At 41.2% G+C, this 17,481-nt stretch overlaps 1 protein-coding gene across 1 annotated transcript in view; it reads left to right on the top strand.

The window, feature by feature from the left end:
* Positions 1–17,481, top strand: part of Mindy2 (MINDY lysine 48 deubiquitinase 2) — a 57,233-nt gene that overhangs the window by 29,182 nt on the left and 10,570 nt on the right. The window contains exons 5-7 of the mRNA XM_021172371.2: positions 286–388; positions 8,909–9,051; positions 14,886–15,059. Coding sequence (XP_021028030.1) covers positions 286–388; positions 8,909–9,051; positions 14,886–15,059 — 420 coding nt within the window. The remainder of the gene's footprint in view (positions 1–285; positions 389–8,908; positions 9,052–14,885; positions 15,060–17,481) is intronic.

Here is a 17,481-nt window from a genome sequence, read left to right as displayed (position 1 = left end):
AATTTTTCTTATTTTTTTTTCTCCTGAATACCTCATGTATTATAGTGGCTTGAATGCATCCTTATAGTCTTAAAGTTACATGTAATAACTATCGTTTTTGCACAATATAACTGCAGTAGTTTTCATAATGTGTGTGAAACTGCTTTTCAAGGTTCTATGCTGAGTTTCTCATAAGTGTTTCCATTTAGTGTTGTTACTGGGAAACATGCTTACAAAGTGAGGGGTTTGCCTTTGTTACTGTTTCAGATCTTCCCAGGACTAGTGAGACCATCATTTGTTTTTCAGATCGATGACATTGTAAAAGCTGTTGGCAACTGCAGCTACAACCAGCTGGTAGAGAAGATCATCTCCTGTAAGCAGTCAGACAACAGCCAGTTGGTTAGTGAAGGTCGGTGAATGCTGCTTATGCCTGCTGGAGTAACTTGTCTTGAAATTCATTGAGTTTACATTTATCTTTTATAATATACAGAATGATGGTTTCTTTATAACATATTCATAGCTGTAAATTGTCTAGACAGAACTTCTAAAAATACTACAAGTGGTGGCACTTGTAATAATTAAGAGAAGCATTTGTAGGCATTCCAGGGAAGGATTCTTTCTAGAGCCCTATTCATCTGGCATATAAAGTCAGAGCAGGATGCTGATAGAACGCTTTGAGTCACTTACAGCTTTGGCATGGTCAGATGTCCAATAAAGTAGGTTGTTTTATTGACCCTGAACCCTCTATCTGAGGAGAGTGTATGTATTCTCCACTGTGTCTCAGTGCAGTTCAGTATAAAAGCCTCATTCTGGAACATGAGTAACTGACTGAGATTACCAACTTCACTGTCTCTGTGACAGTGAAGTTGGTAATTTTTTTAGCCTTTTTCTCCCTCTCAAGAATTCTTTGTCACTTTTCTTCAATAAATCTTATATTTACTCCACTTAAAAAATATATAACTTTTTTCATCTGTGCCCTAGTTAATAGTGAGTAAAGAGAATTGAAACCAGATTGTTCTTAGGCTGGAATCCATTTGCATAAACTTTCAGCACCACTCACTCAGTTCTTCCTTAGAATAAAGGAAGGTAAAAGAAGGAAAGGAAAAAAAAAGAAAAAAGAAATATCAGAAGAGGCAGGGGATGAGTCTCTCACTCAGACAAAGTTCTTCAAAAGTAGCACAATAAAAATCGATTGTATATAACACAGTTTTAGAAATTAAAGCTAGTTATTATGAAGATACATTATAGGCTAGGGGCTGGGCAAGGTGGCATATGTCCTTAATACCAGCACTCAGGAGGCAGAGGCAGGAGGATCTTTGTGAGTTTGAGACCAGCTTGGCCAATGTAACTAGTTTCAGGAGAGCCAGGACTACATACAGACCCTGTCTCAAAAACAAACAAAACAATGGACTAAGCTAGGGAGATGACTCAGTTGGTAAAATGCCTGAGATGTAAGACCTGTATTGGATCTCTTATATCCCACATAAAATCAAGCACTTCAGCACCAGGAGGATCCTGGGGGCAGCGGGACATATAAGAGCATATAAAGTGATGTGTACACTATTCTCATTAACTAATCCTACTAATTGCGCTAATTATCCAGGATCTTAATGTATTCATGTGAAAAGGCAAGTAATGAAAGTTTATCCCAGTCTATTACTTGAAAAGACAGTATAAACATAGCTGATCATTGATTTGCATGACAGCTGTTTTATTACAACTTAAGACAGAAAAGTTTACATTTTAAGAAGAAAACTATCTTAGCATAAAAATGTTGTCTGCCTGGTATAGTGTCTCATGCCTCTTCTATTCCTAGTGCATTAGAGTTTAGAATAGAAGAGCTGCCGTGAATTTGAGTCCAGCCTGAGCTGTAGCTATATAATGAGCTGCAAGCCAATATGGGCTACAGTGTGAGATCAAACAAGAAAGTCAGTTTTCTCTCCATATGCTCGTTAAATGTACTTCTTCCTTCTATATTCCCAGTGTCAGATATATTCCTGAAAAGAAACCTATAAAGGAAATTTCTATCTGTAGAATCTACTTTATCACCAACACTCCTTACACTTTTACAATTGTAGAATTCTAGGGCCTGTAAGATGTCTCAGCAGGGAAAAGCACTTCCCACAGCAAACTTAATGACCTGAGTTTGATCTTCATTACCCATGGCAGACAGAAAGACCCAACTTTTCAGACTCTCCTTTTTCAGGAGAAAGTTAGCCTCTGATGTCTACATGCATCCAGTAACATGCATCCACAACATACACACACACACACACATAATAATAATAATTCTTTATAATTCAATGGTAATTGAAAGAACAAAATTCAAAATGTTAACTATCAGAATGAATTCATGAAAGGGAGTTTGGGTGAGAAGCTACTGGAAACAGCCTGACAGCATCCATCCCATGCCAGGCTGCAATTCCACAAGGGTGGGAGTTGGTAGCACACTAAATCCAATGAGCACAGGAAATCAATCCCTTCATTACTTCTCTTTTCCCCCTAACCTGACAGTATACGTCATTACTTCTTTGACACTGACTCCTCAGGGTAATGGGCAGGTGTATATACATAGTGTGGACAGTTTGGGAAGAATATCTTGGTAAAAATGAGAAAAGGTCACCTGATCTGCTGTGCATAGAACTTTTGGGTACATATACCATGCATGTTTATTATAAAGTCTTCGATATGACAATTCGATAGCAGTGAAACTCTAAATGATTTTTACACTAAGAAGTAATCAATCATATATGAAGTTTATCACAGATTAAAAAGCTAAACTAGTTTTCTGATAATAAGAAATATCAATATGTAGTGTGTTTGAAATAATGGCAGCCATGACTTGTGTAAGATTCCAGAGTTCACATAGAAGGGAGGAGGCACAGTGGCGTTTTCACTCACAATTCAGCAACTCCTTCCCACGTGGTTTCAGTCATATCTGCTTCCTTTTCATTTATAGTCTTCAACCATATCTTCCTTTTGAATCAGTAAGATGTCCAAGCCAGTTTATTTCTAGCCTTATAAGCTTTAGTCTTAAATGACAACTACTTTTTAATCCAAACACTCCATGAAACCTCAAGATACAAGAAATACTTTTACTAGCATTCCTTTTGGGGGGGGAGGTGCTATATAGCTGATGTCAGAAGCGCAGCTTTTCTGTTTGGAACTGACACCTGTAAGTACAGCCCAGCACAGCCCAGCACAGCCCAGCACAGCCCAGCACAGCCCAGCACAGCCCAGCACAGCCCAGCACAGCCCAGCACAGCCCAGCCCAGCACAGCACAGCACAGCACAGCACAGCACAGCACAGCACAGCACAGCCCAGCCCAGCACTGCACAGCACAGCACAGCATAGCACTGCACTGCACAGCACAGCACTGCACTGCACAGGACAGCACAGCATACATAGCATAGCACAGCACAGCCCAGCACAGCCCAGCACAGCCCAGCACAGCCCAGCACAGCCCAGCACAGCCCAGCACAGCCCAGCACAGCCCAGCACAGCCCAGCACAGCGCAGCACAGCCCAGCACAGCGCAGCACAGCCCAGCACAGCACAGCACAGCACAGCACAGCACTGCACAGCACAGCACAGCACAGCACTGCACTGCACAGGACAGCACAGCACAGCACAGCACAGCACAGCACAGCACAGTTTGTAGCATTGTTACAGTAAACAGTGGTCATCAGGTTTCCTCTTGAGTGGCCATGCCTTCTGAATCTGGTTGCTATCATGATTGCTTGTGACATGAAAATAAGAATGAATAAGGATCACCACCACTACCCCCCCACACACACCAGTACCAACTGTCAGACTCTCCCAAAGTCAGTCATTTAGTTTCACATCATTTTAGGAGTAACTTCTTAACAACTATTCCTAGAATAAACACATGCTTATAAAACTAACCCCAGGTTATATACTCAAACTTCTTTTTGCCTACTTGCATTCATATTATCTTCATTAAGTAGAGGTAGTAACTATTAATTTATTAAGTAATATCCATCATTTGTCTTTGTTCTAATTTATTTTGAGAAGTCTCAAAAACTATAAAAAGGTAGGCCCTCTTGGTGAACATTTGCATGTTCTTTACCTAATTTATCAGCTGCTCACACATTGAATACCTGCCTTTATTCTGTATTCCTACACAACACACTTTTTCTTCCTAAAGCATATCATAGCTAATTGCAAGTGTCACATCACTTCACTCATGAATGTGTCATCATTGTCTCTTTGAAAGAAAGAATTCTGCGTAACTTCTTCTTTTCTTTTTTTTTTTTTTTCAAGACAGGGTTTCTCTGTGTAGCCCTGACTGTCCTGGAACGCACTCTGTAGACCAGGGTGGCCTCGAACTCAGAAATCCGCCTGCCTCTGCCTCCCAAGTGCTGGGATTAAAGGCGTGCCCCACCACGCCCGGCAAGAAAACCAAAGACTTTTATTTTTAAGATTTATTTATTTAGTATGTATACAGTGTTCTGCCTGCATGTATGTCTGAAGGCCAGAAGAGGGCACCATATCTCATTACAGATGGTTTGAGACACCATGTGGTTGCTGGGAATTGAACTCAAGTCCTCTAGAAGAGCAGCCTGTGCTCTTAACCTCTGAGCCATCTTGCTAGCCCACTCCTGGGTTTCTTAACTATTCCCTCATTTTGTTTCTTTCCCTGTATCCTCCAGCCAGGATTAGATAACAGTTGTAATAGCTTCAATCTCTGTCATTTAGCACAGATCCTTGGTTTCCTTTTCCTTTCTTTTCTTTCCTGCTTTATTTTAAACTTTTATTTTAACCCTTGAGAATTTCATATTTTTTCCTTTCCTTTAACTAATTTATTCGCTTTATATCCTGATTGCAGTCCCCATCTCACACAGCTCCTCATCTCCACCCCTCCCCTTCACCTCTGAGAAGGGGGAGATCCCCCTCTGTATCGCCCCACCCTGGCACCTCAAGTCACTGCAGGACTAGCCATATTCTTTCACACTGAGGTCAACCAAAGCAGCCCAGTTAGGGGAACAGGATCCATAGGCAGGCAGCAGAGTCAGGGACAGCCTATGCTCCACTTGTTGGGGGACCCACATGAAGACCAACTTGCACATCTGCTGCATATGTGCAGGAGGCATAGGTCCAGCACTTATATACTCTTTGGTTAGTGGTTCAGTCTCTGAAAGACCCCAGGAGTCCATGTTAGTTGACTCTGTCATATAGTATATTTTTATCATATTCTTTCCTGTTTCCCAACTGCTTACAGATCCTTTTCTCTACCTATTCATTCAACATCATGTTCTTTATCACTAAAAAACAAAAACAAAAACAAAAAAAATGGAATCTGATAGGTGTTAGCCAACCACTTCTGAGCATGGGGGCTGCCCTGGAGTGTGGAGGATATACCCAGTGTCACTATAATTGCAGAAAACTGATTTTTCTCTCTCCCTAGAGAAATCTAGCTGATACTCAACTGGAAGAATCACTCCTACTGGCTAAGGTTCATAGTGGTAGAAGGTGCTAGGGAAGTAAACTACTACTACTAGAGACGTAAAATAACCGTCAGTCTCCCCCAGACAAAAACCCTAAGAACTGTAATACAGCCTGCCTACCAGACGTGCCAACTGTACAAACTAGCAGCAAGAATGCTCTAGACCTAACCAACCGCTATTTGGTGGGATGTAAGGCCTATTCCATGGGATGAAACCCATACCTGATAGTGGTTTTTTTAAAGATTTATTTATTTTGTGTATATGAGTACACTGTAGCTGTCTTCAGACAACCAGAAGAGGGTACCAGATCCCATTACATATGGTTGTGAGCCACCATGTGGTTTCGGGAATTGAACTCAGGACCTCTGGAAGAGCAGTTGGTGCTCTTAACTGCTGAGCCATCTCTCCAGCCCCCATACCTGATATATTGTTAATGAGGCCTGGAACCTGACATTAGATAAGGTCCAGGGGAAAACCTACTATTACTCTGCTATATGAGCACAGCAATAAAACGACTCCCAATGACACTGACACATTGCTATACCCATAGGTCAATGCCTTGCTCAACACACACCAGAGAAGCTTTTTGCTACAGTAATTAAGACAAAGATCTACAACTGGGAGGGAGGGAGGGAGGGAGAGAGAGAGAGAGAGAGAGAGAGAGAGAGAGAGAGAGACTGAGTGGACTGAGAGAGAGAGAGAGACTGAGTGGACTGAGTGAGTTAGTTAGCTTAGAGTGCTTAACCCTAAATAAGGTATCTTTATCATAGCCCCTTCCCTTCAACATTCAGGGATCTATGTAGAAGAAGGGAGTGGAAAATGTTAAGAACAAGAGATGGTGGATGTGATGGATGATTTTAAAGAAACAGCATTGTCCAGGACCAACAGAACAGATGCACATATGAACTCAAAGAGACTGTGGCAGTATGCACAAAACCTACGAAAGCTGAGCCAGACAAAATCCCTTGCACGCAAAGGAAGAGGCATTGGTACAAAGTTCTACCCATAGCCAAGAATCCTTTTTAAAATTTTGTGTGTGTGTGTGTGTGTGTGTGTGTGTGTGTGTGTGTGTGTATACACCATGTGTGAGAGTACTTGTTGAGGCCAGAGAAGGGCTTTAGCTCCTCTGGAGTTGGAGTTATAGTCAGTTGTGAGCAGTCAGATGTGGGTGCTGGGAACCAAACTTGGGTCCTTTGCAAGATCAGTGCTTTCACCCACCAGCCCTATCTCCAGCCCCTTTTCAAACCTTTATGCATTTATAGCATTGTTCTCTCCTGCCCACAACCCCTATTCCACTTCTCTACCCGTCCCTCCCACTCTTCTCTATTAACATTTTTTTTAAGTACAGGCCAGTATTTTGTAGAATAGCCCCAACTTTGATTTATCTGATTGTTCTCTTATGAGTAGATGCAGGTGATATATTTTGGGTTATAATACCACACAGATGCCATCCTCTGTAGTAGTCTTCTTACTGCACCAAATTGGGTACATGAGCCAGATTATTCATTATTGGTTGTATATTTGAGTGAGGTGGAATAGTCCAAATATCTTTATTGTAAAATCACTCTTTTCTCTTTGTAATTAATAAGTAATTAATAATCTGTCCTTCAGCTTTGAAACTGTGTGAGTACACCTTTCTCTAAGAGTCATATACTCAGTAGATTTGAAGCCATTGATTTTTAACTGTCTCAATTATAGTTGTGGTGGTTATGATGTTTTCATTATTCCTTTTATGTTTATTGGCTGTTATTCTTTTGTAAGAGGTACTTCTCTGGGCTGGGTAGTAGAATGCTTACTTAGTATATACAAAGTCCTCGTTGGGTTCTATTCTCAGCCTAATAATAAAAAAATATTTTTTTTACAAAGTAAAAATAGATTTCCCTCCTTCTCTCTCATTGAAAAAAAGTTGTATCAATATAAACTTAGAGGTTTGAGATGTTTTTATTAGGTTTTTTTTTTACTGTTTTATTTTTCTTACTCGAGAGAGTTTTACTAAATAGCTCTGGCTGATTTGAAACTCACAGAGATTCATCCTCAGCCTCTGCTGCCCAAGTACTGAGATTAGAGGTGAACATACATCACCCTGCTCCAGCAAAAGTACAAAACTTGACGGAATGCACTTAAGTTCACTGCTATGTACAGTGACATACAAAAATCTGTTTAATTAGTTATTAAAAGTTGAACCTAGGGTAGGCTTATCTATATTGGATTGAAATTACCATTTAAGAGACAACAAAAAATTAGGAAATATTGTTTTTAAATTCTTAATAAGTTTATCCCTTATGAATTCAGATGACATGTAATTCATGTGGAATTCATAATCATTTCTGCACTAAGTTGGTGACATTTTAATACCAATAATAATTTCTCTGGTTCTAGTCTTCACTTTACATAACTGGTTTGGTGTCCTTGGGCAAAGCATCTATTTTCTGTGAGCCTGTTTCCTATTCCATAAACAGAAGATTCTGAAAAAGATTTCTTGTATTCATTTTTTACTTCATACCAACATAATAGTGGTGGCTCTGTCCCCAGTGCAGTGAATTTTTTTGTATTTTTCTCAAGAATGCATGTATGAATATGGATACTGCAACCAGGAGTGTTATTTTTTAGTAAACACTGTATCCTTTAAAAGGGTACACAGTAATAAAAGCTTGAATACATTCTGCCAAACAAGGTAATAACAATAACATGGGGGAGGGACTCTTCTTTCCCAGTGTATAAACACAAATATATGCTGTAAATCCCAAATTCTCCTCCCCCAACCAAGCCCTGGTTAGTGTGATGTATGGGTGAATTTCTGTAACTCCTTTGGAATTCTAAGTGTCCAGGCCTTAGAATGAAATGGAAATGGATAAGGTGCCCTAACCTCCCGTGCTCAGCCACACTACGCTGCCAAGTCCTGCTCAGTCATTATCAGCTTCTCATTGAAGTGTCTTTTAATACAGCTCTACTCTCTGCGCCACTTGCTGTGCTTTCTCTGCCTTTGTGGCTCAGTATGTCTGAGTGTCTCTGTGTTTTTCTCTGTCTGTGTCTCTGTGTGTGTCTCTCTCTCACCCTGGATGGCCTGAAACTCACTTTCTAGACCAAGCTGGCCTTGAACTCATAGAGATTGAGGCATACCCTGCCATGCCTGGCCTTAGCTCCCTACAAAATGTAGAGTAACTTCCCTGTTGTTGTTTTATAGTATCCCTGTCCCTTGTAAACCTCCTGGAAGAGTTTTCACAAGTTAAGTGAATACACCTATGGATGAAAGCAATTTTATGTCACTGTTTCTTCAGGACAGGAGTGACAAGGGTCACTGCTCCCATAAGAGAATTAGAAAGATACATCTCCAATCTGTTAACAGGAAAAGCCTTATATTAATTGGCCTTTGTATATAGTTGAAACAAATGTAAGTAGGAAAAGTAACTTTCTGACTTTGAAATAATTCTTCCTTCTCATAGTACACATTGGTTCCGTAGGCTTTGTAGCTGAGCAGTTTCTAAACAATACAGCCACTCAACTGACGTACCATGGATTATGTGAACTGACTTCAACGGTTCAGGAAGGAGAGCTCTGTGTGTTCTTTCGGAATAATCATTTTAGCACCATGACAAAATACAAGGTAGGATATAGAAAGATACTTTTTACTCTCAATCAAAGGAGTTTGATTTAGAGATGTGTTTTGATATGCTGCAGAGTACAATTTAGCATACTATTCCTTAGCCATCACGTTGTGAAGGTAATTATTAAGTACTGCTTTAGAAAAGAGTGAAGTAGCAATTGAAGTGTCACCTTGATCACTCTCTAAGCCAAGTCTCAACTTCTTTATCCCAGGTCATTGCACTCATGTGGCTACTTTTTATTTTCTTGGGGAGAGGATTTCACGGGAAGCCTACACTGGCCTTGAAGTGGAGATTTTGCTGCCTCAGCCTTTGGAACACATGTGCTGCCATGCCTAACTAGGTTATTTCTTACTTAGAGGAAACAAAATACCTAGCGCTAGCGCCAGGGTGCCTGCGCCTGAGGATGCTGATGTGTACACAGTAAAGGATGTTAGAGGTTAGAATGGAGATCTGCCCTAAGCTGAATGTCAATGTGTTGCTGATTGCTGTGATCCCAGCTTCTGCGTATGCTGAGGAGGAGGATTTTCAGTTCAAGGCTAGCCTGGGATACAAAACAAGACTTCCTTTCCACCCCTCATCTTCCCTCCAACATGAATTACCTTCATGACAACGTGGATTTATTACAGTTATCAATGTGTTTATGATTTTTACATGTATGCACACATACACACTTAATTGTCCATTCTTTTTATTCATCTCTTAGATCTGTCTCTTTTGATTTTACAAGTAACATCTAGTTTAGAAGTGTATCAACCTAGACACCTATGGCCGAATGCTGTTCTTGCTGTGTTGTTAAAACAGCACAGATGTTCAGTTAGCACCCTATGTCTGGGGGACAAAATGCAGTTCTTCTCTGCCACAGATGCCATCCTATCTGAGTTTAATGTGTCCTCATTTGCATCCATTTTTATTTCTTCATCCTGTTTGGGAAGCTCTCCTCACTGCTATTTGCCTATTGCCAAATTACTCATTCTTAAAGAAGCAGCCCAGATACTAACTTACTGAAAGCTGCCTCTTTTCTACTTAAACTAGTACTTCTCAGCCCTGGTTGTATCCTAGACAGATCTGAATGGCTGTTTTAAAGCATCAGTGCCCAGAACTGACTACTAATGCTATTAAATCAGAGTCCCTAAAGGAGATGGGACCTGAACACCAGGCTTTTACAGCCTAAAGGATGAGACCCAGTGCTTTATACATGCTAGGTAAGCACTCCACCTCTGTGCTACACTTCCAGTCCTGCATCAGTCGTGTCAGATGCTCCCTGATGGTTTAAATGTAAATCTGAGACTGAGGACCACTTCCCTCACCATCCTCTGCCTGTTACTGTCCTTATTGAGTTTTTGCTGTTTTCTGTCTCGTTACCAGTTTGCCTCCCCTGTGAATACGTGTTTATTTTCTAAATGAAAGTAACTTATGGAAGCCATAAACCACATTCTCATGTTTCCATCAATGTTTTTTAATCAGTGGATGACATGGGGTAATATAAAATTATTTGTTTGCCAACAAAGCCATAAATAGTTCTTCTAATTTTAGAAGAGTACATTTTATTGCTTCAGCTTCATAGGTAGGTGTGTGCAAGATCAAGAATCTAAAGTCAAAGTGTGTCATATCAAAGTGGCTTATATCATTTTGCTTTTTGTCCTCTTCAAGCCTTGAGCCCACTGATGTATTAGCTAAGCTAAGCAGGACAAGCACAGCCATAGATACAGCAGCCATGGTTTCTCCCACCTAACGACTGCTTTGCTACTGAGATGCTTCTGTGAAGGATACATACTACAAACTCTGAGATTTTTTCCCAGGATTTTATCTAGAAAGACTTTTCTGAAAATGTCACATAGACACAAGCATAAGGATGGAGAACTGCAATTACCCAGCATGCACAAGACCCTAGAGTCAATCACCAACACTGCCAAGAAAAAGAAAACTCTGACGTCTGAGAATGAATCATCTAAGACTTTAATCGGTTAACAACAAAACAACAACAAAAATAACTAGCTAAGCAGAAATACCTAGCAGCATGTGTGCAAAGGCCCCAAGGTGGCAGGGACCAAAAGCGAGCTGTGAGCTGCAAGGTTAGAAGGAAGATGGATGAAAGAAGGCTGAGACACTGGGCTCTTCAACCAGAGTGTTAGAAGAGATGAGCCTGATTTTCTTAATGGCCCTGGGGTTTTCTTCTTCTTCTTCTTTTGGCCTAAGAGTGAGTAGGAATGAAACAGTTCTGTTGGAAAACTGTTGGCTGTCACTGGTAGCTGAGAATTCCTCCCTCTCCCTCTCCTTCTTCCCTTCCCTCTCCTCCCTTCCCCTCTCCTCCCTTCCCTCTCCCCTTCCACCTCTCACTTCATGCCAGCTAGGTTAGCAACTGTACCACAGAACTACATACCTTATGATGTTCTCTCTTCTATTAAAACATTATCTCCAACCGGGAAGTCTTTACTGGTCAGCTAAGTGTTCCCAATTTTATGTGGTTGAAAAGGATATGCCCCTGTCTAGACCAAGAAGGCCTATCTATAAGATCATGGGAACCCAGAAAATATGTTCTGCCTTTTCTTCTGCTTCTAAGATTTCCTATAAAGTTTATTCTGTAGCTAAGCAATCCTGCACTGGTGTCATGTGCCCTCCTGCCCCTGGGTACCATTAATTTGCTTTAGACTTTGAGAGTGAGGTGAAATTTAGTTAGGAAACACTCCAAGAGATAAAGAAGGAGGATATTATAGTGATTTGGACAAGATGTGGTAATGGCCATGCAATGTAGAAAAATTGTCGAGTGGCTCGGAGGACAGATCAGCCTAATATCTCCATTGGATTTGAAAAATGAGTGATGGGTCCTGTGTGGATGGTGATGTTCCTCATTGAATCATACAAGATTAGCCATGCATAGTGGCTCACACCTTTAATCTTAGCACTTGAGAGGCCAAGATGGGTGAAGCTCTGTGAGTTCAAGGCCAGCTGGTCTGCATAGCAAGTTCCAGGCCAGCCAGAGTTACAAGACCCTATCCCAAAACAAACAAATAAGCAAAAGAAACAGGTAAGGATGGGGGAAAAAGATACAATGCTAAGTGTCTGGGGTCTAAGATGTACTTCTGAGGTGCCCTTCCAAGTGGAAATACTGGGTAATTCTTCAATACTGGAATGATTTGGACATACAGATAGAGTTTTAGGCTTTACAAGAAAATACAGTAATTTTGGGAGTTTACAAGAAAAGTAAGGAACCAAAAAAGAAACCCTACAATAGAGAATTAATGAATGCCAACTTTTAAGGGTTCAACTCAAGGAAGATGTCTTAGTAAAAGGAGCTGAGAAGGAAGAGGACAAGAGGGAGGCTAGAGTGTAGCATCTAGGAAACTAAGAGGGAAGAGATATGAACCTGGGGACAGACAGGGGATGAGGGACAGGAGTGGCCTCAAAAGAATTTGAGTTACTTAAGAATGGCAGGAATGGAGAAGGCAGGAGCAGGCAACTCCTAGAAATGTTTTGCTGAGTGCTGGAGAGATGCTTCAGCTAAGAGTACTGGCTATACTTCCAGAGGGCCTGTGTTGGAACCCAGGCTACTTGATTACACACACACACTTAAAAGAAATGAACATTTTTAAAAGAAGTTTGTTTTTTTATATAATGGTTTGCCAAAAAAGGAGATGTTGGGCACATGGCTCAACCCCGGGCTATACAGAAAAGACCTGTCTTGAAAAAAAAAAAAAAAAAAAAAAAAAAAAAAAAAGGATATGGGATGTGGGTGTGGTAGAACTCAAGGTTGGTGTTTTTCATGTTTTTGTTTATGGTTTGTTTTATGAGGCGATTTTACCATGTAGCTTTGACCATCCTGGAACTCACTGTGTAGGCTAGGTTGACCTGGAACTCATAAAGCTTTGCCTGCCTCCTGAGTGCTGGGATTTAAGTGTGCTGCCACCACACTTGGCCTCAGACTTTCACCATTGCTAACTAACCTTAAAATCCAGGACCCAAATGGTGTTCCCATTCAGGTTCCCATGCCCACGGGCACGCAAACCTGCACTTGCATCTGGCTCGTGTGTTGTTTTGTTTGTTATTCATTATTATTGGGAGGTGGACAAAGTTTATGTGAGCACTTGGGCAAGACACTTGTGTGCCGTGGTACACTTGTAAAGGCCAGGTGGCTACTTTGGCAAATCAGTTCTTTCTTTCTACCATATCGGTTCCAGGAATCGAACGCAGGTAGTCTTTACCTATGAAGCCACCCCACTGCCCCTTCCCATTTCTACTTTTTAATGTGAGAGACTTGATTATCTTAAAACATTGGCAGACTATAGAAAAACAAATGTGAAGAGTCCAGAGATGGTATATTTCTGGGTAAAGATCAATCTGTGATTGATTGATTGAGTGCCTGCTACATTGATTGATTGATTGATTTGATTTGATTTGATTTGATTTGATTTGATTTGATTTGACTTGATTTTTTGAGACAGGAGCTCACTTCATAGCTCTGACTGTCCTGGAACTCACAGAGATCTACCTGCCTCTGCTGGGATTAGAGGTGTGCACCACTATGGCCCACCAACCTGTGATTTTAAAAGGGATCTGTGCAGTATAAGGAGGGAAAAAAGCTGTGAGGCTTGCTTTTGCCTCCCTGTTCCTGCTTACATTAGAAATGGAAAGTGATGTTCAGAGTGATGCTTAAGCTGCTGAGACAAATGTGTGGCTTAAGGAGCAGCAGAATAGTAAAGACTCTTACCTACCAGGCTCTCCAGGGGGGAGCCACTCACCAGCACTACAGAATCAGTGAACATAATAGTAATCTGTTAACAGTTTGACTAAGAGGGGCAGCTTCCTCCCCACAGCATGCCAATCTAAGTGAAAATCCATTTAGTTATTTTAAAAGTGACTTTTGAATGAGAAATTGTCCTTTGTTTTAAAGGGAAGAAAAGGGAAGAAGCTGGGCCTATTGGTGCACACCTTTAATCACACCAATTTTGAGGGAGAGGCAGGCTGATCTCTCAGTTCTACATTGTGAGTTCTAGGACAGCCAGAGCTACATAGTGAGACCCTGTGGGATGAGGATGCGGGTGTAGGAGTAGGAAAGTGACTCTACAGGCAAAGGTTTGTCCTTTATCCTTAAGTAGCGGCAAAAGGAACGCACAGCAGAGCTGGACTTAGAAGTACTCTTGAATACACTGTATTAAACTACTACACTATTAAACTATTAACTATTACACTGATTAAACTATTGTTGATTAAATACAGTGGCGGGGCATTTAAAAAACAAGTGGGACTGGAGAGATGCCACAGCTTAAGAACATGCACTGCTCTTGCAGAGATCCTGATTTAGTTTCCAACACCCAGGCAGCTCTCAGCGGCTGTAACTCCAGCGTCAGAAAATATGACACATTCTGGCCCCTTGGGGCACGGCACATGTGCAGCAGTCTACACACAGATATATACTTTTGGGGGTTTGTTGTTCTTGGGTTTTGTTAAGGAACAAAATGGCACAAAGGGAAAGGCTGGCTTGGCTTTGGTCTATTTTTTTAAACAAAACCAAACACTGTGGTATCTTTTTTTTTTCTTTTCTGCATTTGCTTTCCAGTTGTATCTTTATATTTTGTGACATGAGATTGCAACCCCCAGAGCTGTTTGTCAGCATGCCAAAAGCTCATTATCTCCTGTGCTGACTTCCAGCTACAGACAAAACCAGGTGAAGTTGAGCAGAGAGAGAAGTTATCTGCTTGTCTTTTATTGGGTCTCACAGATCTAGTTAGAATAATTACTGCACTTCAAGCATATAGATTTAAAATGTTCCTTAAATATAATGTCAGCTACATTGGGAGAATTTAACACTACTTTTTTTTTTGTTATTCTTGTTAAGGGTCAACTGTATTTGTTGGTAACAGACCAGGGGTTTCTTACTGAAGAAAAAATTGTCTGGGAAAGCCTCCACAATGTAGATGGTGATGGAAATTTCTGTGACTCAGAATTCCACCTTCGGCCTCCTTCAGATCCTGAGACTGTATACAAAGGTCAACAAGACCAAATAGATCAGGTAAGTTGTCCCCCTATCCTAGCCCATCACATCTAATGTACGTAATCTCGCTGTCCTCCCTCCAGCCCTCCCTCTCTCTTTCTTCCTCCCTCCATTCCCACAGGGTTTGATTTTACAGCCTTAGCTGGCTAGAACTTGCCATGTAAACCAGGATCCCCTGAACTGAGAGATCTGCCTGCTTCTGCCTCCCAAATGCTGGCACTAAAGACTCGTGCCACCATTGCCTGGCTAAAGTGCATACTCTTAACTGAAGCAATGTGATGTTCACAGCTGCTTGGGAGGCTGGGGGATGTCACTGAGCTCACAAGTTAGAAACAGTCTGGGCAACATAGCAAGATCCAGTCTCAACAAGGAAGAATCAAAGTCTTTTCAAGTGCCACTTTGTTTACCTAAAATTTTTGATTCATCCATTAATTTCCCTGTGAGTTTTCCTCACATTTCCTAAATAGAAAGTGATTATTCTGTATGAACATCAGTTATAAACTATGATTCAGAAGGTGATTTATGTTGAACTGTGAGGGTCATAGTGAGGACTTTGAATTTCATTCTAATTACAGTAGAACAGTTATGTTAAGTGTTAAGTGTGGAAACTGCATGAGCTACATTGTGTTTTTAAAAGCCTGTTGTATGGAGAATGCATAGCAAAGAAACAGGCATAAGCAGAAACCAGTGCTCCACTTTGTTGTACTTATTTACTTAGATTGTCTGTGAGTGGGTTTGTGTGCCACAGGGTACATGGAAGTCAGAGGACAGTGTGTAGATCTGTCCTTTCCCACCAACCATGTGGGTACCAGGAACTTAACTCTGGTCATCAGGCCTGGCAATGAGATCTTACTCAGAGGGCTGGTGACATGGCTCAATAGCTGCTTTCCTACAGGTTCTGAGTTCAAATTCAAGCAACCACATGGTGGCTCACAACCATCCATAATGAGATCTGACGCCCTCTTCTGGGGTGTCTAAAGTCAGCTACAGTGTACTTACATATAATAATAAATAAATCTTTGGGCCAGAACGAGCGGGACTAGAGTGAATAGAGAGGTCCTGAGTTCAATTCCCAGTAACCACATGAAGGCTCACAACTATCTGTACAGCTACAGTGTACTCATATACATAAAATAAATAAGTAAATCTTTAAAAAAGAGCTTACACTCACACACACTTATATACATGGGGGTAGGAGTATATGGTTTTGGTTCTTGATGTTTTGGGGGGATTGGGTTTGGGGTTTTTTGTTTTGTGTTTTGAATGTTCAAGACAGGGTTTCTCTGTGAAGTCCTGGCTATTCTCGAACTTGATCTGTAGACCAGTTGACCTTGAGCTCAGAGGTGCACCTACCTCTGCTCTTCCGAGTGCTAGGATTAAGGGAGGAGAGGGAGAGAATAAATAAATAAGTAAATGTAAAAAATAATAAAAGTAGATAGTAAATTAGATAAGACTTTTGACCAAAATGAGCTTTTTTTCATAGGAGATAATCTGGTTCTGTGAGCAGGAGAAGATATAAGTACCTAGTAATTGAATTTGACTGTAGCTACATTTACATTGCTTTAAAAACCATCTTTTGGAGCCAAGGAAATAGCTCAGTTTGTAAGGTGCCTGCTGTACCCACAGGAGAGCCTGAGTTTTATCCCTAGCTGCATGTGGTAGCATGCACTTGTCATTTCCGTACTGGAGACGCAGAGACAAGATGATCCCTGGGACTCACTGGTCAGCCATGAGAACCTGAGTTCAGATTCCCAGCATCCATGTAAAAAGCTGGTCATAGCAGTGCATTCCTGCAACCCAAGCATTGCAGGTAGAGACAGGAGCTTCTGAAAGCTGGTTGGCTACCTGGTTTAGTCCAAAAAATGAACTTCTGCTTCACTGAGACATCCTGTCTCAAGACTGTAATAAAGAGAGTAACAGAAAGAGAGCCAATGGTCTGCTCTGACCACCATAGGTGTGCACACATGCACAAGCCTGTGCCCTACCACTAGATAGAGAACATGATTGACACTTGAAGTTGTCCTCTGGCTTCCACTCACATGTATCTGCACCTGTATACACATACATATGCATATCCGAAAATTGTTTTTTTAGTCAGGCATGATGGCTCATGCCTATAATTGTAGTATCTTAGAAGCCGAAGCAGGAGGAATGCTGTGAGTTTAATGTCTGCTATAGACTAAGACCTGTCTCAAAACCAAAGGAACAGCAATAAAGATATAACAGGACTTCCTGCATAGCACTTGCCTATAATCCCAGAACTCGAGAGACGATGCAGGAAGGTAGCTGCAAGTTCAAGGCTTTCTGGGCTACATAGCAACTTTGAGGTTAGCCAGGTCTGTATAGCAAGGGCCTCCCTCAAAAATGAGTAACTTCATAATAGAGTAAAATGAAAACAAGAAGTGCACTCTGAGCTGCGTGTGGTATATGTATAGAGCTG

This window comes from Mus caroli, chromosome 9 (assembly GCF_900094665.2).
Source record: "Mus caroli chromosome 9, CAROLI_EIJ_v1.1, whole genome shotgun sequence".
NCBI classification, from domain to species: domain Eukaryota; kingdom Metazoa; phylum Chordata; class Mammalia; order Rodentia; family Muridae; genus Mus; species Mus caroli.
This window is presented reverse-complemented; position numbering and strand designations above follow the sequence as displayed.